The sequence below is a fragment of the Ambystoma mexicanum genome, chromosome 3q (assembly GCF_040938575.1).
Source record: "Ambystoma mexicanum isolate Mex_15411 chromosome 3q, UKY_AmexF1_1, whole genome shotgun sequence".
NCBI lineage: Eukaryota > Metazoa > Chordata > Amphibia > Caudata > Ambystomatidae > Ambystoma > Ambystoma mexicanum.
This window is the reverse complement of record NC_090926.1, coordinates 253,075,301-253,101,466: the sequence shown is the minus strand read 5'-3', so window position 1 is coordinate 253,101,466 and position 26,166 is coordinate 253,075,301. Positions and strand designations below refer to the sequence as shown.

Sequence of the window (26,166 nt, the reverse complement as noted above, 5' to 3'; positions counted from 1 at the left end):
TGGTGGGCCGGGGCTAGGAAGCCTGTTCCCGCTGTCAGATGAGCGCGGACACCCCACCATCGTATCGCCTGACGGAATGTTTCGTCGAGCGAGATCCTGTCCTCGAAGCTGCCCGTCTGGATCCAGTGGGCGTCGAGGAATTCTTGCAAGGGCCGCATCCGAAGTCTGCAATGGGGCACCAGATAAATGCAGGAGGACATCATTCCGAGGAGGGACTTGATGGACCTCACTCTGTCCACGTCCGTGGCCAGTAGACGTTGCACCTTTCCTAGGATGGTCCTTATCCTTTCCTCCGACGGTGAGGCCCGCCGCGCCACTGTGTCAAGCTAGCTCCCAGAAACAGGACGACTTGCGACGGGACCAGGTGGGATTTTGGAAAGTTGATTGAGAACCCCAGGTCCGTGAGCAGCTGGACGGACTTCACAGTGTGTTCCACGGCAAGCTCCCTTGTCCTTGTCCGTATGAGCCAGTCGTCCAGGTAGGGGTAGACGTGGATCCCCTGCAGGCGCAGCCGCACCGCCACCAGTGCTAGGTACTTGGTGAACACCCTGGGCGCCGATTTTAATCCGAACGGGAGGGCCTTGAACTGGTAGTGCCGCCCTTTGACCACGAACCTGAGGAACTTTCGGTTCCTCTTTAGAATAGGGATGTGGAAGTAAGCATCCTCCAAGTCCAACGACGACAGGAAATCGCCCTCCTCCAGCTGTCCCTGCACGTGCTGGAGGGTGACCATCCGGAACTTCTGTGCCTTGATGTATTTGTTTAGTCGTCGCAGGTCCAGGATGCAATGCCATCCTCCTGTCTTCTTTCTCACGAGGAAGTATCTTGAGTAAACTCTAGAGCCCCGAAGCCTCTTCGGGACGAGCTCGATGGCACCTTTCCTGAGCATCGCCCGTACTTCCAACAGCAGTTGAGGGACGTGATTTTCCTTCCTGGCCACGGGAGGAATGCGGGGGCACCTCTTCTGGAACTCGAGGGCGTGCCCCAGGGCCAGGGCGTCCAGCACCCAACGGGCGGTGGAGATGGACTCCCACATGCCGACGAACTTCGTCAGCCGGCCTCTCACCGGGGTGCTTCGGCGGGGGTCCGACCCGACTGACGGTTCAATCTTGATTGGAGGCCGCTTTGCCTCCTTGACCACCTTGGCAACGATGGCGGGATCCACCTGACTTGCCGCGTCCCCTGTAGGCCTCCTGCGACGAAGACCTTGCCGCTTGACGGTAAGTAGAGGAGCTGCTGCCGGCTCCCTTGGAGGCACCCTGTCTGCCTCCGGAGCTCCGAAAGGACAGCCGTCGCTATTGGAGCACACCCAGTGCACGGGCCGTCTCCGTGTCCGTCTTGATCGCCTGAAGGGATTCATCAACCGCCTTGCCAAAAAGGTTGTTCCCATCGAAGGGCATGTCCAAAACCTTGGTCTGAACGTCCTGGCGGAAATCTGTCGCCCTGAGCCATCCTCGTCGTCTCAGGCAAACGCCGTTGCCCAACTGACGGAAACCGGTGTCGGCGATGTCCGTAGCCACCGTAATGGCGTGGTCCGAGGCAATCTCACCTTCCTGCAAGATTTCCAGGGCCTCAGCCCTCTTGGCATCCGGAAGGAAGTCCAACAGAGGGGCGATCTGGAACCACAACTCCCTGTCGTAGCGGGCTACGATGGCCAGAGCGTTGGCCGCCTTGATGGTCGTCGCTGCAGATGAGATGACCAGTCGTCCCATCGCATCCAGTTTACTACCCTCGCCGTCCGGAGGGGAGGTTGAAGTCGAGGCCGATGCCCCCCCGCTTTCTTCTTGGCCGCCGCCGAAACGACAGAGTCCGGGGTAGGTTGCGCCCTAAGGCACAAGGGGGCAGCGTCGGGGACCCGGTACTTCTTCTCGTACCGGTCCCTCTTCGCAGGAGCCGTGGCAGGGTTCTTGAGGAGGGCGAGCCCCTCATCCCAGATGTCATCAAGAAGCAGTACGGCGAGGACCGTCTTCCTTTTAGCCTCGCGCCACTGGTGAAGGAACCCCTCCTTTTCCTCGGGGCAGAGCTGGAAGAGCTCGGATGCCCTGGGGATCATTGCATGGAAGGATCCAATCTCGTCGGGCGGGGACGCCCGGGCAGGGGGCTACGGGGGACACGTCCCGTCGTCGCCTCCGTTCCCGTTGTAGTCGTGTCCATGCATGTATCATCCCCGTGGGTAGTGGACCGGGGGGGGGGGAAGGCCGAGAAGGCCGCAGAGGCGGGAGAGGAGGCCTAGGATGCGTCGTCCTCCTCTTAAGCGGTGGGCTCCCCGAAGGTCCTGGCTCCGGATCCTCCGTCGGGACTGGCTCAGGCTCCTCCGTCGGGGGAAGGGGCAACCTAGTCCTTATCTCCAAGCATAAGGACTGGATGGCTGACAAAATGGCCACCGAGGAGTCCTGCGGCGCCGGAAACGACGGGCGCGAGGGCTCTTGAGGAGCCTCGTCTGCGTCACCGTCGCCCTCGTCGGGATCCCTCCCAATGGGCTGGGTCTCCTCCACGACTTGGATGAGCTCCTCTTCAGAGGTCGTGTCCGTATCCACGACGGCCACCACCCCCTCCACCCCCCTTTCCAACGAGGACTTCGTGGGGGTCTTCTCGATGGGCCTGAAAGAAGACACCCTCCACGGTGGCAGGGAGACTCTGGTACCTGAGGGCACCTCCACTGGTGTAGCCTCCACAGGCTGAGCCAGGGCCGCAGCAACATCCTCAATCGAGGTCCTAGCAGGGTGAATCACGGCCAACATCACCTTCTGTACGCCTGGGGCCTTCACCTGCGGGGGAGGGGCCGAGCCTCGCTCCCCCTCTGCCAGAGTCTTCGAGATCGACCGGGGCCTGTCCAGAAGCTTTGCCGAGTTCTCGGACTTCCTCTTACCCGAGCCAGAGCATTGGCTCGTGGTCGATGGCGCCGGGGAGGGTGCGCCCTGCCTGGCAGCCAAGGAGCCCGACCGTTCGGCGCTCCCGGTGCCCGCGGACTCGCGGTGCTTAGCCTTTTGTTGGGCCCCTGTCGCCGGAGCACCCTCACAGGACTTAGAAGACTGCTCGGACTTCTTCTTCTTCTTCTCGCCTGGCAGGCTCTTACCTTCCAGACAGTTGGCGAGACGGAGGTGGCGATCCTTCATGGTCCGCTCTGACATGTTTCCACAAAACGCGCAGTCCTTTTCCTTGTGCGCCTTGTCCTCATGGAGACAGAGGCATAACGAATGCTCGTCCTCCTTGAAAACGTTCTGAAGCTGGCATCCAGGGCAGGTCCTGAATAGCTTCCCGGGCGTCGAGTTCCCTTTCTCCTGGGCCATGTCCGGGGTAGGCCTTGGAACTCCTGGAATCCTCTAAAAGCGTAACTCGACGTAATCTTCACCCTTGAGGGGCGTAGAAAACCCCGAAACGGATCACCGTTGATCGGAAGTAGAAACGGTGGAGCTTGAGGCTCTTTTAACCGAAAAAATGAGAAAATCTCCTGAAAAAAGCGCAAAAACGCAGCAAAAGCTCGAGAGCTAAGCACGAGGACTCCCAACACTTGAACGTGTGGTAAAAATCTGAGGATGGCTGCCAGGGGTGGGGCTTAGGGAGACGGCAGTCATTGGCTGGGGGCAGTATGACCCAGAGACCAGTGATTGGTTACTACTGAGAAAGACAGATCAGAAACGAAACTGATACTGATTTTTTCTATACTGAGGATTCCTGGCCTGACGACGGGGAATATTCATGAGCATGTGAATCCATGCCAGACCCCATGCTGGAGAAAAGAGGTGATCCAATTAAGGGTGGAGTCTTTGTTGCCTACGGTGAGGAGCCGGTTTCTGAGTATTGTCTGGTGGATGGTATCAAAGGCTGCGAATAGATTCAGGAGGATGAGTGCAGCACACCCTTTTGAATCAGCAGTTCTTTTTAGGTCGTCCCAGATAGAGACCAGAGAGGATTCCATTCCACAGAGGGGTCGGAATCAATGGGGACAACCTTTAACCCAGAGGCTTTGGTTACAGCTGAACTTGTAACCATCACAACCCATGAACCTGAACTGCCCATTTTTGAATTTACTAATACCTTTAACACAGTGTTTTGCTTTTCTCCACCAAATCAAACCAGATCGATATTTTTAGTGCTATATTGTGTGGGCATTCTCTTACTGAATACTTTAAAGAGTACCTTACCACCATGTTCCCGTCCTGAGAGTTTAGACTGGGCAGCTACTTCACTGTTCCCACTAGGGAGGGTAAAACCCTGCTACGTAGCTGTAAGCAGACCTCTCAAACCTTGAACACTGAGGAAGAAAAACTTCCTTAAACAAAGCAATTCTGTTGGCTGTTCGGTCTCCAGTTTCCAGCACAACAGGGTACACAGTGAAACATGTATTAGTCTTCCAGCCCTTTCTGTAATGGTATGGCAGACTGAAAAACAATGATCTTGAGGGCTGTCCAAAGCAATTGCCATAAAAAAGCCACCCGTTTTTTTGTGAACACCCTTAATCAGAGTATTTGAAGTATGCTCACGCTCCAATATCCACACAAACCTACCTGTCCTATTACGACATAGCTTTCTTGGATTGCTCTCTAGGTAAGTCTGTTTAGAACTACTAGAGGTATATTATGTATGCATGGGATTTATGAATTGCTAAATTAGCTGGGAACAATGGCTTTGATGGCAAAGCATTTTATATTAAGATTGATTTTAAACGTTTGATCTATTCCCTCTGAGGAAATGGGTGTTAATAATAATGAGATTTTACGAATACCACAAGCCCCCTCAGAAGTTTAGTGTGCTGTCAAAGGGAAACCCAGGCATCAATAGATTCTGCTTGTATAGAAACAGGTGTTCCTCAGGAAATTCCATGAAATCTTTTAAGTCCCAAAACTGGAATCAGACCATGTGGTGGTTTCACTGATGGTACTCGTGCTAAGGCAACCGTTGTTATTGGACAACATCTTATTAAATTTACTTAAGCAATGAACAGGTAAAACATTTCTGCATAAAATGCAAACAGATTCTTTTGTCGTACAAAGATGTAACTCATTCAAACACATCACAAGCAAGTTAAAAACCATCGCCATAGTACAACAAAGCAAAGTGGTTGTCTTCATAAGAGGAGTAACTGTAAGCCTTTGAATCTGCTGTATGCAGGGTGCATTTGCACACAAACGAAAAAAGGACTACATAGAAAGCAACAACGAGGGGATACTACAGAGGCCATGGAGAGAGCTCAACTGAGACAAAAACAAATAAGTCGGGAGAGGTCAGACACACAGGTCATTAAAGGTCATTCACATAGATTCACACCACTCTTGTAAAATACCTTTTACCTAGAGGACAATAAAATCAGACTCATTTGCCAATCTTCAAGCGACCGCCTATGGTCTGTCCTCCACACCTTTGGTATTTATTTCCTAGCCATAATCAAAGCCATAAACAACCGCTTTCCATTTCCCATTGATAAGAACAGTTTGTGGGGGGTTGCCCCAAGGAGGGTCATTCAGGAAGATTTAACTAACTCGCTGTGTGGAACTAATTCACACACCTCCACAACTCTTCCCAAAATTATTTAATGCTCACATTTGAATATCATTTGTGCAGGAGAACCCCCCATCTGTCAAGAACACACTGCAGATGTCATTTTTGGGCAGTCCACAGCTGTGCATCCCGATTAGAGGACAGTATAAATAACCCAAACCAAGAATTTTTTTTTTTTTTTTTGGATGACCCTGTTTTTGTCAAGCGTAAACAAATGTCTATCACGTAAGATGGAGGGCAGAGTAAGTTATGGAATTCTGCATCATTTCAAACATTTCTATAGGGTACTTACATCGCCAAATCGAAAGCTCTTTGAATTGAGATTATGAAAATTCTCCCACGTGTACCATAGGGCCTAATTTTGGACATTCAGTCATTACAAGGCATTCACATTCTGGCACAAACAGCACTTTGTTTTACAAGAGGTAGTTTTAACATAGGGCCCAATACAGACTACTGGAAGATGGTCTATATGAAAAATGAACCTACGTAAATACTTTGAAGGAAACGGCACCAAATAAGTCTTGGGTTTCTTAAAAATATTTAGCATTTCCGCAGCATATAATAAGATTTAAATTTAGCTAGATGTATACAATTGTTTCCCCACTACTCAAATTTTTTTTCAAACATCCTTTTCAATTCGTAATATCCTTTATCCCAAAACCTGATCCATTTAATCAAATCAAACAAGGATTGTACAAGCGTTTTGTGTACACCACCATTCTTCAACTTCATGCTCTGACCCACAGAATAAAACAGAGGACATTTTGGGTCATACAGCGCTTTTATATATAATAGACCTTGCTTCTTTAGTACTGCAGCCCCCATGGAGATAAGACCCAACTCGAGTCACAGTATCTCCATGGGGAGACACTTTGGAAGACCTTACATCCTTCTCCAGAAGCAAGCCTCAACTCTGTGTAGATATGTCAGGTGCGTAATAGAAAGGCACGCTAAATTGTATGAAATTGCAGGAACAAAACACTTTGTAAAGGCAAATAGTGCCATCAAGGGTATAGCCGCCTGTATGACTGAAACAAATTGCTATTAATGCAATGCTTTGTGCAGCCTTCATCTACGTATTGAAATGCATTCATTAAAACCATGTTTCGATTCAAATTCAACTCCCAGATAGCTATACCAGTCCGTGTATTCCACATAGACCCCTCTCCATATTTTCTTGTGTGAGAACAGAATAATTGAGTTTTATTCAGGTTTTTAGTTAAGTTATTGGCTGCAGCGTATTCCCACAGCTCCCCTGCAGTACTCACCAGGCCAGAGAAAGTGTGATCTAGTATCACTAAATCGTCAGCGTATGCAAAGCATACAATATGGTGGTTGCCAATCTTTGGGGGCAGGCTTTAGCCTCTTTAAGGCATTTTGGTAAATCAGCCAGGTACAAGTTGAAGAGTAAGGGGGCCAAGACGCAACCCTGCTTGACCACACCATTTAATTTAAAATTATTTAAGGTGTAGGACCTGTGAGAAACCTGTCAGTTTCTCCCTAGTAAGTCCCCGGGCATCTGTCATCCAGGTGGCCAGGACACGACCATCGCTATTGGATCCAGTTCCTGGGGGTGGACCAGTGAGGGAGGATCACATGGATAGGGGGTCCTTGGGGAGTGGGAGAGGGACACAGACGGGTGAGACGTGGTATCCCCCTTCTTGCGACACCTTTTCCCCATCCTACCACGTAGGATATTCAAAAACAATGCTCCCCCTTTTCCGACACGAACACTTTCGCACAACGTGAAATACAATGGACTAACACCAGAGCCGTTAACCCGACATGTCCCAATACAAGGGTCAGGCAAAGTCAGGCAATTGACCAGAATATCACACACCTTAAAGCACTTTCCCTTCCCCGCAGGGATAAAAGGTGGAGCATGAGAGCACAGGACGAGCAAGGCAGATGGCACGACGCGACAGATAACTCAGTACGGGAGTTCAAGAGGAGGCAAAAGAAAGCGCATACCAAGAGGGTTACAAGGAGAGAAGCGACCGTGCCCTTTCCAACCAAGGCCTGTGAAACCGCTGCAGATGAAAACATAAGACTGAGAACAATAGCCAGTGTCTATTGCAGCAGATGTCAAAGGTACACAAGACACTCCTCTGCTGATTACCAAGCCGGGGAGACGCGCTTGTCTCGGAGGTACCAAAGAGTCAATAAGAAACCGAAATATGTTTAACGAAAAGTAGCCAATGGCTAATTTCCACTTTGAAAGGTTTAAAGAAGCTATTGATGAAAGAGGGGGAATACCAGCAACAGAGGCGTCCAGCACCATGTGGGTGCTCATGCAGGAAACTCTGGGCGATTACCCGATGGAGACTACCGTAACCAGAAGGCCTTGGGAAGAGGCGAAGAGAGGTCAAAGTGGTCATACAGGGTTCTTGTAAATCCTCTGTACCATCAAAAGTCTTTGACCGATAGATGATTTTGAAGGAAAGGGAGAGGAGTCCTGCTTGGTGAAACTAGCGTATGAACTGTGTGTCGTAAAGGTTGGCAAGAATGAACCCGGCGGAGGGAGTCCAACAAAAAGGGATGAGGCCTGAACTGTTTAAAAAGACATTAAGATTCGTGAATGCAAGAAGCCTAAGGGTCCGAGCCCGAGAGGGAGATCCAGGGGTGGAACGTCATCACCCAAAGTTCATTGAGAAAGGAACTGTTGATTTTGTTGAATAGGACTTGTGAGGGGTCTACGCCTGGAAGAGGGGGAACCAAGAAATTAAGCCTTCACCAAAAGTATACCGGGGACAGAACTTTCTGTATGTTGAAAACCTCAGGCCATCCAAGGCAAGATACTTTTGTTAAAAGAGACTTAACCATCCAAGAACCTGATAGGTAGAGCAGAACTGTTGGCTCGTGCTGGGAAAGCTCAAGTGTGAGCTGTGCACAGGAGATCCACCTTGTCCCGTGCTCAAAACGTGGGGAAGGAAGACCCTTGGCAATCACATCATGAATTATTATTTGTGAACACTTCTTTCTTCATTGAAAACCCTATCCCACACTCTTTCTGTAATTAGTTTTAAGGATGTGGCTATAGGTTTTTTGTACAGGCCTTTTTACTTTGACAAGACGCCACAAGGACTGCCTTTTTTCCATTGGTGGTTGAAGCCTGCTCCCATCTTAGATTTAGGTTTAGATTAAGCGTGTTTCCACCCTGCATTTTTACAGTTTAATAAACACCCTTGAACTGTTATCACTTGTGTGTCTTTACTGTTGCCACGAGTTCCTTACAGACCCCAGCCTAAACCCAGTTTGAAACCTATCGAGAAGACCACAGGCTTCATCCCATTTCCGAAGCTCTTCGACTATGAATGACGCAAACAATTTGCCCATTACATTCAGCATAGACAAAAGTCTATAGTTGTCTGGCACAGTCGGTCTCCTTTTCCCCCGTGATTAATACTTTGAACAATTTCCAAAATCGTGGCGCATATTTCAGGTTTGTCCTTTAATCCAATGCTCACTAAGCCATCCAGGTCCGGAGACAGATGCTTTTAAAAGTCGTATTTTGTTCATGATGTCAATTTTTATCAATAACTATACCGTTTTTACTGTTGTTTGAAACTTTCTGATGGAAGCAAGTATTTATTTTATCAAAAGTGATATCAGACTCAAGATGTTCTATCCACTGCTGTACATTTATCGGGGTAATCATTCTAGCATTATTTCCCTTTGCCTCCCCAGCAGTTTCCAAATATTTCTAGTGTTGCAGGAATTTAAGACGGCTATATTTTTTTGCCAGTCAGCACTTCTGTGGGAAGAGCGCCATCAACCTATCCAATTTCTTTATTTGTTTTTAATCACCTTTATAATTACAAATACATTAGGATCATGCTCCTTTCATTTAGCAGCATGGATTTCCCTTTGCATGCCTCTTTTAATATCTTATAACTTTATCATAGGACGTACCTCATCCAGATTCAAATACGGCTTGTGTACGTTTATGTACTGCCACTTCATTAGAAAACTTGTATAGCTAGTTTTAAATCTCGTCTATATCCAGCGAGGCAATTTGTGCAAACAAATAGGTTCCCATTCCACTAATACTATTAGTTGCCTTCTTCACATTTTGCGCTGACCAGATGATCCGGTTACCTGCGTAATTTACAACTGAGCCGATATGTTGCACACCTTCCAGTGCAAAAAGACATTGTGATAATGGCATGATACTAAAATCATTCCTTGCTACTGACATACTTTTGATATACTCTATGAAATTGGGGTTTACAAATAAATAATCCAGGGTGACCTTCTCGTCTCCCAAGGCCCAGGAATCATTTCCAGAACAATCACCCTTTGTGGGGCTGTTTAACATACTTAATTCCCAGTCGCCTAGCAACCGTAGCCATTTCCGCACTCACCTATTTGCAGTCTCTGCTACATGACGCTTCTATCTTCTCCCACAATTTCATTGGTGCATATGCACTGGGCATTTAGGTCGCCGTCAAGTATTACCAAATCTTCATTATCTCCCCTTATCCAATTTGCCAGCAAGTCAGTTAATGTATCGAATATAGAGTCAGTGTCGGTTCTCCCAGGGGGGGTCATAAACATTAACCAACATACAGCCTTGATTCTCTGGGCAGATACCTTCAATCTATCTACTGCTAGGACATAGTCTTCGTATCCCATGCTATCAATCTTTCGGGCAAAAAAAGATTGCTTACTTCCAATTAACCACCCTCCATAGGATCTACCCATTTCCCCCTTTCTGGCCAATGATTGCGTTATTCGATATCCATCAACATACATTTTTGACATCATCCATGTCTCCTGTAGCAAAGATCTGGCTTTGTGCTAGCAGCTGTAACTACATCCCAGGTCTCAGGAGATGAATACATCCCCTGGAGTTCCAGCAGGTCATCTCGATTTCTCAATTTTGATTTTCTGAAATTGAGGGTAAAGAATCTGCCAGCCACTTCAACACTTGAAGGATATCCTCCAACTTAGCCTCTCGTCTTCCCCCCTCGTCCCCCCACCGGTATTCACAGAATTTCTCAGAGAGTGGGATTCGTGGATTGAGGTTTACATTATTCACAGGAATATTTAAATCAATCTTATCTCCATTCACATCCACCTCCATACATTTCATCTGCATTATATACGTGCAAATCATTTCCACAGTAGCTCTAACTTTACAATGGACCCGAGTGACATTTGGGTTTATAGTTTCCATCATTTAAAAAAAAATCTAAGTTCTCCGTTACTAAGACCTGCAACGGTGGAATTTCCTACACAATTTGAAAAAAGGCTGACCCATTCAGCCAGCAATTTCTCGCTTTCCGATTTAAATGTTTCACAGTAAAAAACGTAGGATCTACATCGGAGATACAGTCCTTCACAAATTCAACCAGCGCATGTGCTCCAAAGCCAACAATATTAGTATGTTCAGGGGTGGATCAGTAATCAATGACAGTACCTCCATTTGTCCCCAAATCTTACAATTCCCATCCCAGCATGTCAAGCACCTCATCGGTGTTGGTGCTGGCTACTGATTTCTCACTATTCTGCAGCCAGCTAGAGTTCCCATTTTCTAAGATTACCTTATTATATTACGCAATTGCTGCTTTTTAGATTTCTTTGAAATTTTAACAGACTTTGGTATAGGCTGTATTTTTGTATTTGTAATTTATAGAGCTCTCTACTCCAAATCGCTGCGGAAATAAGTTACAGTACAATAAAAGGCAGATTGCTTCAATTAACACAATTCTCACAAGATATTTAAGACTGAAGTTAGTTCCTCGGGGAGGTACGGAATGAAGAATAAGTAGTAATAGAATGGAGAGAAAAAGGGAGAGAATTCCAGTGCAGCGGGGCAAGAAGAGAAAATAAACGGAATCGAGACTGGGCACAGGAAGGACAAGGGACGGATAATAGAAATATAGAATGAGAATGAAGCTAGCGAGTAGGAGTATAAAAAGATACCAAGGATGACAAAAATGGGAGCAAGACCATAAAGGGATTTGAACACAATGCAAAGAACATTTAATTTGAGACGATTGGAGAAGGAAAGCCAACCAAGCAAAGTAAAAGATTGAGAAGTAGAATCACAAGGGGCTAGCTGATACAGAAGGCGAATGGAAGCGTTGAAGACAGAATTAAGGGGGACCAGGCGCGAGAGAGGAGAGAGGAAGACCAAAGAGAATAGTGGAATAATAAAATGCGAGAATAAAATACGAGATGAGATAAGAAGTTTGGTAGCACCAAAGATCAGAAAAGAACGAGCGTTACGAATATTAAAAAGATGAAAACGACAAGAGCGAGAGGTAATAGAAATGTGATGAGAACAAGATAGGTTGGTGTCAAGTTAAAGACCAAGATTACAGAAGTGCTAGAAAGAGATAAAGAAGGAGGGAAGAAGACAGAAGAGGGAGGGGGAAGACATGTGGATAGTGGTGTTGGGGAAGAACAGAACTTCAGTTTTAGACGAGTTCAGGACAACAAAAGGATCGGATATCCTGGACTTGATTGCAAGCAAACAGGAAGTTAATTTTATCGTGAATAGCTGATGAGAACGAAGAAAAGGAGCCAAAAAGTTGTGTATCAGCAGCATAAATGTGGTGCGAAATCGCAAAGAACGAGATAATTGCAGCAAGAGGAGAAGTGTAACGAGAAAACAGAAAGGGGCCAAGAACAGAACCTTGGGGAACACCATGAAGAAGAGGTGCAGTGCCAGATGAGGAACCAGCCCAGGAACTGAGTAAGTGTGGTTAGAGAGATAACAGCAAGACCAATCAAAGACAGTCAGCAAAACCAAATGAAGAAAGGCAAGATATAAGTAGTCTATGATCAACAGTGTCAAGTGCAGACAGATCCAAAAGTATGAGAAGGGAAGAATGTTTAGTGTAGCGGGCAGAGAGCAAGGAGTCGCATACGGATAAAAGAGCAGTTTCAGTTGAATGGCAAGGACGAAAGCCAGACTGGAGAGAAGGAAGAATGTAATTATCTGTGACAAAAGTAGAAACCTGGGTATAGAATAGTCATTCAATGAATTTAAAAGGGTAGGGAAGAAGAGAGATTGGACGGAAGTTAGAAGGAAGAGCAGGGTCAAGAGATGGTTTCTTCAAAATGAGTAGACTAGAAGCATGCTTAAAGCACGAAGGAAATGTCAAAGTAAGAAGAGAGATAGTAAGGAGAGTGGTAAGGTAGGAATCAAGAGAAGGGTAAACTTTAGGTATTTAAGAATAGGGAATAGGATCTGAAGGGGAACTAGTGGAATGAGAGCGAGCTAAGAGAAGATGTTTCCAAATTAGTAATGGGTGTAAAGGAGGAGATAACAAAAGTGGGGGGCGGGAGAAAGTTTGGGAAAAGGAGGACAGAACAACAGCAGCACAAAGAGAAGCAACTCTAGAAGAAAAATAGGTTTCAAAATCAGAAGCCGTAAGAGCAGAATGAAGTGAATGATCAGGAGTGGGAGGTGTAAGTACACGAGAAAAAATTGAAACAATCATATGGTACAGACTGTGTATGCAAGTGGTCCAAGTAATAAGCATGTTTGGCAGAAACAACCACCCCCCATCGTAAAGAGAATTTTAGGATGAGAAAAGAAGAATCAGACTTGGAAAGGGATGTGCGCCAACGATGCTCAAGATGATGAAGAACTCGGCGCATTAAGTGGAGGTGAGAAGATGGCAGGGTTGAGGGGCTTGAGAGAGGAAGCAGGATAAAGAATATCAAGAAAGAGGAGAAGAGGTAAAGGATTCAGTGTCGGCAACAAAGAGCAGAAAATGCAAGATAAAACAAACAAGGGAGTGTTAAAAGCACGAAGATCACAACGAAAGTAGTTCCCTCAGAACCAGCCAGATAAGGTGGAGAAAGTGGAGGAAAAAGAGGCAAGGATAGAAGATGGTGATCAGAGGAATAGACAGGTAAAAGCGGATACAGAAGAGCTCAATAATTGGAAAACGAAGATAAGATCCAGACAAGAGCCAGAGACATGGGAAGGGGGAGTAGGAAGAGCAGAGAAAATGGCAGGAATCAAGCTTTGCAAGAAATGGAAGTGAAGAGTGAATAGAATAAAGATGGAGATTAAAATCGCCAGAGCATAAACGGACAAAAAGGTCTGGGAGCCCCTCTACCGAGAACAAACCTGGCCAAATAACCTGTTCTATGGCAAGGTGCCCACTTGGGAGGGTCTACAACCACGTTCTAGCTCAATGTACCTTTCACAGAGGAGAAATATCAATTTGCAATCAGTCTTTGTCCCACCCACAAGGGCAGTCCAGCACCGAAATCCTATGCAATTCTCTCAGTTACCCCAGACACGTGTTTCGGCCTAGTCGGGCCTCATTAGTGAGGTGAAGCAGTGCCTCTCTAAGCACAGTGAGCAAGGGGTCCACATTTGGATTACCTTGGGTAATTTAGGGTGAAACCAAAGTTCCTAAAAATGCACAAAAGGTCTGGGAGTGGAAGACGGTAGAACAGCAGAGAATAAGGCATCAATATTCTCAATTTGAATAATACCAGGACAAGGAGGGCGATAAACAAGTAGAAAAGTGAGAGAGTATAGAGTGGTTTTAAGTCATCTTATTGCTCCTTTCCTTATTGCGTAGGGCCAAGCATCTGTTTACGTTAAAGAAATATTTCTGAGGTTTCTGAAATCTCTGCCCTGATAACATTTGGGCATTCTAATGACGAGTCATCCTCAATAAGGCTGGCATGTACTCACACCTTAGCTTTGTTCGCTGCTGTTGGCTCATTTTCAACAAAAGACGCTTGATTCGTAGCATGGAGAGGAGCAGTTTCTAGTTTAGAATTGGATGTACTAGTTTAGAATTGGATGTCAAATCTTTCGCACACAGAGTTTTAAGAAACCTTTCATTGCAAATTGTATTGTGACCATGAAAGAATGAATTTCAGGTATGGGATCTGGAGCTCTACTTTCGTCTTTAGTAAAAGCGGATGAATCTAATTGAGGAAAAAGATTGGGTGATGCTGATAATCTATTAGGATCTTCGATAGAGCCACCTTCTGGTGCCGCTCTACTCACCTCAAGAACCAGTGGTACGCCCACCTGTAAGGACGGTTTCTCTGCTCCTGCTGCAATACTCTCCTGCAGAGAGTAGCACAGGTTCAATAAAGAGTTATTATCAATGTCATCAAAATTGATGTCATCACAGAGTCTTAAGCCATCGTTTGCGGGTTCTCTGCCACCAACTGTCCAGGCAGTTACGCGAGGGAGTTTGTGGTCACCCCAGACACCTTCCCTTTTCATTGGTTGTATCCCCCTTTTCTATTTTTGGGTTTAGGTGGCATTTTCCATACAGCCTCTTTCCTTAAATCATAGCGCAAAATGATCAAGTTCAATTGAAACAGCCTGAGTACAGTTCATAATTGATATCTACAATATTTCAAATTATGCACTTACTAAATATTCTGTCTCAGTGGGAAGCTGGACAGCACTTGCTCAATGTACATAAGCCGAATCCGATGTAGCTTCTGGTCCCTTGAGGGCGGGACTTCTCTGGTGACCGATAGAATGAATGAGTCATCGGATTTGTTGGTGATTCTGCAATTGACACCGGTAGCACAGCGAGGCCAATAGAGGGGAACAGCTAGACAGCACTCGCTTGATGCCCCCATTGGACTTCACTTGGGTAATGGTAAAAATACCTCAAGATCTAATTCCATTGGATGTATTTTCTCAAATTTTTTAATAGGCAATACCATGCATATATTGCTGGATGTATTAGCTCATTTTGGGTTTGTTACACAATCAGGACAAATGAAAAAAGTGGAGGTTGTTCCGTTGACCTCCAAGTTGGTCATGGGGCTCACCTTGTGGTAATTTCGTGATTGGCTTTGACCCAGTGTTCCCTATCTAGTATATGTGCAGCTTTGATAAAATGTAATGGTGGCTCCATATTTTACCTGATCATGTTTATGGCTGCACATTACTATAGGTGATGGAGTGCAATATTTGTGTGGTTTTGGGACAAAGCCTGAAAGGTTTCCTCTCCAATGACAGAACAACAACCTGCTTGGCCTCGAAATATGTATATTTTTTTAATCAAAATCACAAAATATGAACTTTCCATTGAGCATACAACCCACCCTCAAATACCTAACGTCCACTATCCCTGAAGTTCAGTTAAGCATGAGGATAAACCAAGTAATTTCAATCTCCATGACTTCATAGATGTACATTTTTTTTTACTCGGGCAAAATAAAAATACAAATAAAAATGAAGATGTTTATAGTCTTGGAGCATTGTGGGGTTCCATCAAGTTGATTGTATACCAGGGGTTGGATTCCCAAAACGACTAATCATTTTCATTAAACCTCCAGGACAATTCCAGATCAAATGATTAGACAGCAGGATAAAGCAAAGCATGTGGATTTTTAAAACAATCTTACCCAATGAAAATGTTTGACAAAAACACCTTCAATGGAATATGCTCACCACACCAATATTTATACCTTGCTTCTCCTATCACTTATATGACTGTAAACCTTTAACTACCACCATCCTTCAAAGGGAATATTAAAGGGAAAGGCACACCTGCTATTTGGGAAGCAGGTGTGCCTGGTAATCATGTTTCTGCCATTCAATGTAGGTTTCTAAGGGGACCTCTCCAGTCTGCCCCAATCCCAACAATGTTCAGTACACACCTGATGGTCCACTAGGCACATGTCCTCTGTGGGCTTCTTCATCTCCTCCAAGATCAGTTGCTGCCGGTGGCGCTCTTCTAGCTTCCGCTGCGCTAGTTCCTCCATTCTTCTTTTTGCAAGCACCTTTCGCTCCACCCTTCGTATGGTCACCTTTTCCTGCTCAGGCAACTTGACCCTTTCTTTCACCAGCTCCTTTTCCTCCTCCTCTCTCCGAATCTCTTCTTCCTTCCTCGCTTTATCATTTTTCTTCTCCAACTGAACAGGGAGAGGGAAAACAAAACCTCCATGAGGAAATCTATGTGACAGTAACAAAACAGTGTGATGTTCTAGAAAGGACGGAAAACCACGGTCGCATGCAGCAACATTGTCAACTTATGTTCATTATCAATAATGTTTAACTCTTAGACTGAATAGAACTGGCAGAACATGAAAAAACATTCTGAATAGATTAATTCTGGGCAGTGCCAAACTCTTAACATTACTGCTTGTTACAAAACAGTACCATAGACTGGCGCCCTTTTGGGATGCAATTGTTTGAAGGGAATCTCAAATAATGGAGGTAGTTTATACTCACATCTTCTTGCTTTATGGCAAGTGTAGTCCTTTTGTATTAAGGCCACCCGACAACCATTGCTTAGTGGGGCTAGGATTGCTCATTTAAATAGCCTTTTAGATGGGTATCCACAAGAAGCTTGTAAACAGGCTTCAAAATTACATCGCAAAAATGTTGGCTATACCAAAGTAACATAATCTTGCCTTGTTTTTCCTCCTACCACTTCCACGGTGCAGGTATTTACTGTGCGTTTATGTCCTGCACGTTTTTTCCCATAGGGACCCTGCCCTGTTAATGCACAAGGAAACAAGGGAGTTCCCACCCTTTGCCCCGCCCCCTCCACCATCCACTCTTGATGTGGGTCCCCAACGTCGCTCTCGGTCACCTCCCCATCTTCTATTTCTCCACAGAGCCTCCCATCTGATCTTCCCCACATCTCCCCCACCCCAATCTAGCCCCTCCTCACACCATCCCAAACCAGACATTGCCTGAGCTTACACTTCCATTAACCCATTAAAAACCGACGTTGCAAAGTTTGCACCCTTAGTACTGACGCTGCTAATGTCAGCATGTGAAATACAGGGCACCTTCTAAACATTTCTTTATAATAATCTGCATAGTAAATAACTACAAACTATTTCCAGGAAAGTAAAGCAAATAAACTTTTTAGACTATGGGAAAACAGAACAGTTATTTCGCAGGATCATATAATGTCCACAAAGTCCAACCAGACTATTAGTGAAGCTCACAGGCCTCTGGCAGAACAAACATTCACACGTCCAATGTTAGTCTATGGACCAATAGGAATCCATGGGCAAATGTCAACATATATAAGTAGGAGTTCTGCAAACAGGGTCACATGAACAAGAAGGGCTCAATGGCCACACCACAGGGCTGGGAAGGCCAAAAAGGTTGAACTTCACAGTGTTCACCTCACCAAAAAGTAGGATAAGAGCTTGCAGAGGCGAGTAGTTGCAACACGAGCAAACACTATTGTGTCTCGGTTCTAAATGAACACGGAAGAACACAATCAAAACCCCACAGGTGAGTAGGGGATCCCGCAACCGGAGAGCCAAGTGAAAATTGTTCAGGAAAACACATGTTCAGTGGCTACATAGGACGCCTCATGAGCAGCAACAAGCGAGGTTGCAGGTGTCAGCAGATGGGCACGGGCAGTACAAGGAGCCCTGCAGCGCCAGAAGAATAGAACTACTTCCTCCTTACAGGAGTAGTTCCAACATGCACATCCCTTCTTAGCTTTGCTGAGTTTTTCTGGATTAGCATAAGATTATCTACACCATCTCAAACTGAGTAACTTCAGAAAATGACCCATACCCAAGGCTACAACTTGCTTAAGCATTCTAGAAGAGGCACCATTGATCAGTTTATGCAGCCTAGAGACACAGAATATGAATGTAGGTTATATTCAGGATGGAATCTCACAAATGCACATACAGACACCTTTGCTTGCTTTTCCGCTTCCTTCAGAGCAGCAATTTCAGACTCTTGCTTTCTTTTGTTTCTTTCCTAAGGAGATGAAAATAATCTAAAAATGTTAAGGAGCCACATTCTAGAAGACCATCAAAGGCCTTAATACAATTACCAACATACCATTTGCTATTGGTTAAAAAGTTGTAAGAGTTTACAGACAAGTGCAAAGATTCCACTTTTTATATTTGACAAATTCAACACCTTCCTGACGTAGTAGTCAAGTCCCACTTCACGAACTGCCTTACGAGCAGTCCATTAGCAAACTCTGAAAGCCAATGACCTTAATAAACCTACACACAGCATCAGCTTGCTTGAGATTGCAGCCCATTCATTTGTACGGAAAATTTAAATTTGCAGGTTGTACCACTGAGTAGAACAAGTTACTTACCTTATCTGGTAACGTACTTTCGATGGGATGTTACTCCGACGTATTCCACATCTATGACATATAATGACAAGAAGGTTGGGCAAAAAAAAAGCCAAGTGGGACACTGCGCTTGCAGTCTTGGTTAGTGTTAGATGGAGGGCAGCAGGTGACTGGGTTGTGTGGGTATATTGCCCATATACACCACTGTGAGGTAAAGTTAAGGAGGAGTGTTTCCAGTCTCACTGCGCCAACACATACAGATTTAAGACACTGCTTGGTTTGCAGTTTTATTAGGTGAGTATGGTACAGCCTAACACGTGTTTCGAGCAACACTGCTCTTCCTCTGAGGCTTGTACATCAAAATTAAAATTAAATTAAATAATGGTCAACCATATAAGGGGTTGTAAAGGTAACAAAATAAATAACGAGAAAAACATAGAAATAAATGTAAAGCAACCATAAAATGCAAATTCATGGATTTCAAAATTTAAGAAGTACCATGGGGCAGTAGGGGTGATATGACCCCCAATTTTTAAGATAAGTAGGTCACATTTATGCCCCCATTAGTTAAGAGGCGTGAGTAAAATTATATAAGGCAAAAACGTTTTAAGTCCAAAAGTAGCAGAAAACATTATACCATGCAATGCATATGGAATTAATACATTATTGGGTGATCCCACAGATGCATTTGTATACATTTAGCATTGTCAACCAGATAATAAGAAAACCCACCGTGTTAATATGGTGGGTTCAAGTTGCATAAACAGTTTGGAAACAAAGTTGTAGAGTGGAGAGGGAGCGGAGAAAAAGAGAGAGACAAAACAATGGGAAAACTGTTAGTGCATAATTGCAGTGTATTCACAGTGGCCAAAAAATGTAAGGTTTAATTTGATTTAAAAAACTAAATATAAGGTACCTTGGATTGATTGTTGAACATACGTGATTACGTGTTGTAGTTGTACTGAAGGTACAAACCTAAAGTAAATGATATTGATTATGGCATTGGTCGTAATTAATCAATTTGGAGTTGCTAAATTATGCAATTTAAAATAATTATGGCATACCTTGTTATATTCCTCGCAATTGCGGAAAGCTACCCAGTTAATATATCCGACTGTAGATGTAACAAAACAGTTGATCCGAATAAGCATTCCATTGGAGCAAAGCCGTAAAAGAAAGAGAGGTAAATCATTAGGTTAGAGCGCTAGCCGCTTGTCTAATTATAGACAGGTGGGCATGCGAACACATATTGAAGGGTGTTCTAGGGACCGGCGACAGTTACTTACCCCGGTGGTCCTGACTGAACGATCTATTCCCCACGCATGCGCTGTGTGAACTGTTGTTTTTATTGACCTGCTTATCGCTGTATACTCCAAAATGGTCGAACCCCATCTAAACTCATGTCGGCCATTTTGGAAGGGTTAAAATACTGTTACTTTCAATTGGAAAAATGGTAAAAAGACGCCTCGCGCGAAATAGTGCATGATATTTTCAAAACCTAATATATTGAAACTAATTTAAGCAATTGTCCAACTGAAAGTTATGGAGAAATAACAGAATTCTAAATGGTGTTCCAATAAAAATCTCAGGTTGCCATGGAGACCAAATACATCTCTCCAATATGGTGATGTAAAGTGTTATAGAGGGCCAAATTGATAAATTATGATTGGCAACTATATGTATACCTTGAGATATAAATGCATTGAGCAGCTAAGAGGTAGATTACAACTCTTGGCAAGAGTGATAAGACGGACTCGCTCTCTACTAATTTGATGGATTCCGGGAATTGTTTGTCTAAAACTGTTTGCCCACTCCTAAACCTTGTGCACAGCGATTGCTAAAATTTCTTATAGTCATGGGATAAAACTAAGTTAAATAATGTTATGTGAAAGACACGAACACAATTAGATATAGAACCAGACCAGGAAAGACAATAGGAGGAGAAACTTGAAACTAAATTAGGCAATAATAGAAGGGCTTACGATATAGTCTGAGCAAATTAAATGAGACATTATTATAGAAAAACTGAAAGTTCATGGTCCGTGTTCAGACCCTCAATTACTGTTCTATATTGGCATATGAGGCGTGCTTCCAATCGGCGGAGAATCAGAGTGAGGTTACCGCCTCTTTGTGGTAATGTCACTTTTGCAAGCCCTACAAATCTAATGTTTTGTTTGAGATCAAGCTGATGGAATTTCTGCCAATGTGATGCTAGCGGGAATTTGGCATCCTGGCTAGCAATGGTCGACAGATGTTCACGAATTCTGGTTTTGAGGGGCCTGATCGTACTCCCAATATATTTCTTACCACAAACACAAATGATGCAGTAGACCGTGTATTTGGTATTACAATTAATGAATGACTCAATCCGATGTGTTTGCCCAGGATTAAACAAAACATTATTAGTTTCTAATGTATATGGGCACATGGAACAGCTGCCACATTTGTGAAAGCCTTTGAATTTGTCTTGGTTGAGCCATGTTGTTTGGCGATCTTCATTAGGCATGAATGATGGGCTGAGTAAATTTTTTAGAGTCCTTCCTTTACTAAAAGTAAAATTAGGAAATGGGTCAATCCAGTTACTGATATCCGTATCCAATTGTAGTAAGTGCCAATGTCTCTTCATGATAGAGTATAGTACATGACTATCCGAATTATATCGAGTAATCAGTCGAATCTTGTCTGGACCTTGTCGATGATTCATTTGTTTGGGATGGAGTAAGGTATCTCTCTCTAACAAGCTGACTTGACGGGCTGTGGCAGCTATTTTAGGTTGGTAGTAACCCCTTTGTAAAAATCTATTTTGTATTGATTGACTTTCAAGATAATATTCATTCAACGTTGTACAATTCCGACGTGCTCTAATCAGTTCTCCCTTAGGTATGTTTGAAATCACATGTTTTTTGTGACAACTGTCAGCATGCAGAATTGAATTAACTGCAGTAGTTTTCCTGAAGGTTTTGGTTGTGAAGCCACAGTCCGAAATGCGGATAGTGAGATCCAGGAAATCAATAGTAGTGGCGCTGGAAGAGTGAGTGAATTGTATGCCCCATGCGTTTGAATTAAGCATATTCACAAAAGCCTCGAGTTGTTCTAAGTTACCTGTCCAAAGCATAAATACATCATCTATATAACGCTTCCAAAGGTAAATAAATGAGGTGAAGGCATGTGTGCAGAACACAAATTGCTGTTCAAAATTATGCATAAAGATATTGGCTAATGCTGGGGCGAAGCTAGCGCCCATAGCAATCCCAATGAGTTGTTTGAAATACACATCATTGAAGAGGAACACATTGTTCTCCAAAGCAAACATAATAAATTGCTTAAGCATTTCAATATGCACATAGTAAGATGCTGAGGTATTACGGAAAATGTATTCCACACTTTGAATAGCCATATCATGTTTAATCGATGTATATAATGATTTGACATCTAATGTCACCATCAATAAATTTTGTTGAAAAGGTAAGTCATTTAGGATTTGTAGGACATGCATTGTGTCTCTAATATATGCCGTGGTGGTGAGCATGGCAGGTAACAAACATTGATTGATATATAGCGCAAGGGGTTCCAAAACACCTCCTCTTCCACTCACTATTGGTCTGCCATCGGGTATACTAGTATACCTTTTGTGTAGTTTAGGCAGAAAGTAAATGGTTGGCATGGTTGGACCATCTGAAATTAAAAATTGTCGTTCAGTGTCTGATAGTACTCCTTTCTTGTGCCACTCTAAGATCATTTTGTTGATCTCTAATTGAATTTGACGAATAGGATTAGATGGTAGCTGTAGATAGCAGCCTGCCTGATTAAGGTGAGCAAGTCCCATGGTGATGTAATCTACCTTGTTCATTATCACTACGTTTCCGCCTTTATCTGCTTCCTTAATGATGAGGTCCTTATTGTCTGCCAGTTCCCGGAGAGCGGCACGTTCCGCTAGATTTAGATTCTGTTTCGATTTATTCTTGAAAGAAATAGTTTGTTTGTCAATCGTAGAATGGATATCTTTGATTACTGCTTGATGAAAGGTATCAATAATGTTATCTTGAGCAAATGTAGGTGTAAATTTAGATTTCGAACTAAGTTCTTTAATCGACAGATTCTGTTGATCTATGTCTAGTTCATTTAAAATATTAGAAATTGTTGATTCTGACTGTATGTCTGCATCTTCCAGGGTCATAAGTATATGGGTATTGAGCATTGTTTGGAGCGTGATGTCTGATGGAACTGGTGCTGATGTTTGAGGTTTGAAGATTTTGATCTGAGTGGTAAAGAATTTTTTAAGTTTAAGTTTGCGAATAAACTTGAAAATGTCAATTTGAATATCCACAAAGTTATTGAGCCCGGATGGTGCAAAAGACAAACCTTTATTGAGCACAGCATGTTCAGCAGTAGAGAGACAATGCTTACTCAAATTACAAACAAGATTCAGCGGTTCTGGTTCATCAATTGTTGTTGATGATAGGCTCTTGTCATCCTGCGTGGCACGGCAGGGGCGTTTCCGCCGGGGTTGATTGCCACCCCTGGTGCCCCTTGTGGTATGTTTGGGATTGGCATATTGGCAGCGATAGGTGTTTGGAATCGAACTGATTTTCTGTTGTTTGCGGTGGCCAGAAGTGCTTGTCGATTTCCCTTTTTGTACCGTTTGATTTGCTCTAAAAAAGCGTTAGCGATAGTGGGGGGTCGTGACGAGTTAACTTCTTCTGTTAGATCTTCAGATTGGTCTTCATTAAGCTCGATATCTGCATTGTTGATTACGCTTTGTTCCTTGGATACATTGATGGGTACTGAGGTCTCTGTTTCGCTGTCCGGATCCGAACTGACAGCAGATGACGCTGCACTATTGGATCTGGATCTGGACACTTGATCATATTTAGGTTGGTAGGTGTAGACCCTGTTGTCTCTATAGTCACGGTCATCTCGAGAGAACTTTCTTGATTTTCGTAATTTGACTTCATCTTGATGTTTCCTTAAAATGTTATAGAGTGTCTGATAGTTTTTGTCTACAGTTGCGCTGGGGGCATCAAAAAGATTGATTGCTTCCTTCAACTTGTCAATTTCAATGACAATCCGTGTGTGTTCCCGTGTTGCATGCTCAATTAGGAGTTTCATCATGTTATTGGAGCTTGTTGCTAGATTGGTTTCCCATTCTGTAATTAAATCTATATCGGATGCGTCTTCAAAATCCGGTAAGATTACAATTCTAAGACCTCTTGGTATTTTCTTTTCTCGTACATAATGGGTGAGTGTAGTTTTCTCCCAAAATTTGTTAATTTCTCTAATACTGAGCTTCTCAAGTTTAACAAAAAGGGAACGTAGGTCCGTTGTTTCTTTGTTAATTCTTTTGAACGGGTTCAATGTGGAGCCGCGTGGGGCAAAGAGAGCCTTAATATCTTCTTCTCTAGTGAGGATGTATTCTGCCTGTTCTGCCATGGTTGCTGCAGCTGCACGTTCCGAAGGCTTAAATTTACAAGAACAAGAAGGTTGGGCAAAAAAAAAGCCAAGTGGGACACTGCGCTTGCAGTCTTGGTTAGTGTTAGATGGAGGGCAGCAGGTGACTGGGTTGTGTGGGTATATTGCCCATATACACCACTGTGAGGTAAAGTTAAGGAGGAGTGTTTCCAGTCTCACTGCGCCAACACATACAGATTTAAGACACTGCTTGGTTTGCAGTTTCAATGATGTGTATTTCAAACAACTCATTGGGATTGCTATGGGCGCTAGCTTCGCCCCAGCATTAGCCAATATCTTTATGCATAATTTTGAACAGCAATTTGTGTTCTGCACACATGCCTTCACCTCATTTATTTACCTTTGGAAGCGTTATATAGATGATGTATTTATGCTTTGGACAGGTAACTTAGAACAACTCGAGGCTTTTGTGAATATGCTTAATTCAAACGCATGGGGCATACAATTCACTCACTCTTCCAGCGCCACTACTATTGATTTCCTGGATCTCACTATCCGCATTTCGGACTGTGGCTTCACAACCAAAACCTTCAGGAAAACTACTGCAGTTAATTCAATTCTGCATGCTGACAGTTGTCACAAAAAACATGTGATTTCAAACATACCTAAGGGAGAACTGATTAGAGCACGTCGGAATTGTACAACGTTGAATGAATATTATCTTGAAAGTCAATCAATACAAAATAGATTTTTACAAAGGGGTTACTACCAACCTAAAATAGCTGCCACAGCCCGTCAAGTCAGCTTGTTAGAGAGAGATACCTTACTCCATCCCAAACAAATGAATCATCGACAAGGTCCAGACAAGATTCGACTGATTACTCGATATAATTCGGATAGTCATGTACTATACTCTATCATGAAGAGACATTGGCACTTACTACAATTGGATACGGATATCAGTAACTGGATTGACCCATTTCCTAATTTTACTTTTAGTAAAGGAAGGACTCTAAAAAATTTACTCAGCCCATCATTCATGCCTAATGAAGATCGCCAAACAACATGGCTCAACCAAGACAAATTCAAAGGCTTTCACAAATGTGGCAGCTGTTCCATGTGCCCATATACATTAGAAACTAATAATGTTTTGTTTAATCCTGGGCAAACACATCGGATTGAGTCATTCATTAATTGTAATACCAAATACACGGTCTACTGCATCATTTGTGTTTGTGGTAAGAAATATATTGGGAGTACGATCAGGCCCCTCAAAACCAGAATTCGTGAACATCTGTCGACCATTGCTAGCCAGGATGCCAAATTCCCGCTAGCATCACATTGGCAGAAATTCCATCAGCTTGATCTCAAACAAAACATTAGATTTGTAGGGCTTGCAAAAGTGACATTACCACAAAGAGGCGGTAACCTCACTCTGATTCTCCGCCGATTGGAAGCACGCCTCATATGCCAATATAGAACAGTAATTGAGGGTCTGAACACGGACCATGAACTTTCAGTTTTTCTATAATAATGTCTCATTTAATTTGCTCAGACTATATCGTAAGCCCTTCTATTATTGCCTAATTTAGTTTCAAGTTTCTCCTCCTATTGTCTTTCCTGGTCTGGTTCTATATCTAATTGTGTTCGTGTCTTTCACATAACATTATTTAACTTAGTTTTATCCCATGACTATAAGAAATTTTAGCAATCGCTGTGCACAAGGTTTAGGAGTGGGCAAACAGTTTTAGACAAACAATTCCCGGAATCCATCAAATTAGTAGAGAGCGAGTCCGTCTTATCACTCTTGCCAAGAGTTGTAATCTACCTCTTAGCTGCTCAATGCATTTATATCTCAAGGTATACATATAGTTGCCAATCATAATTTATCAATTTGGCCCTCTATAACACTTTACATCACCATATTGGAGAGATGTATTTGGTCTCCATGGCAACCTGAGATTTTTATTGGAACACCATTTAGAATTCTGTTATTTCTCCATAACTTTCAGTTGGACAATTGCTTAAATTAGTTTCAATATATTAGGTTTTGAAAATATCATGCACTATTTCGCGCGAGGCGTCTCTTTACCATTTTTCCAATTGAAAGTAACAGTATTTTAACCCTTCCAAAATGGCCGACATGAGTTTAGATGGGGTTCGACCATTTTGGAGTATACAGCGATAAGCAGGTCAATAAAAACAACAGTTCACACAGCGCATGCGTGGG

The 26,166-nt window shown here is 43.7% G+C and overlaps 1 protein-coding gene across 4 annotated transcripts in view; it reads right to left on the bottom strand.

Annotated features, from left to right (window-relative positions):
- The window catches only part of BAZ2A (bromodomain adjacent to zinc finger domain 2A), a 2,136,751-nt gene that overhangs the window by 1,161,120 nt on the left and 949,465 nt on the right, over window positions 1-26,166 (bottom strand). For all 4 annotated transcript variants that reach the window (XM_069653682.1, XM_069653683.1, XM_069653685.1 and 1 more), the window contains 2 exons: window positions 18,131-18,196; window positions 16,117-16,371 (listed from right to left, as the gene is read on the bottom strand). In XM_069653682.1, the coding sequence (XP_069509783.1) occupies window positions 16,117-16,371; window positions 18,131-18,196 (321 nt within the window). The remainder of the gene's footprint in view (window positions 1-16,116; window positions 16,372-18,130; window positions 18,197-26,166) is intronic.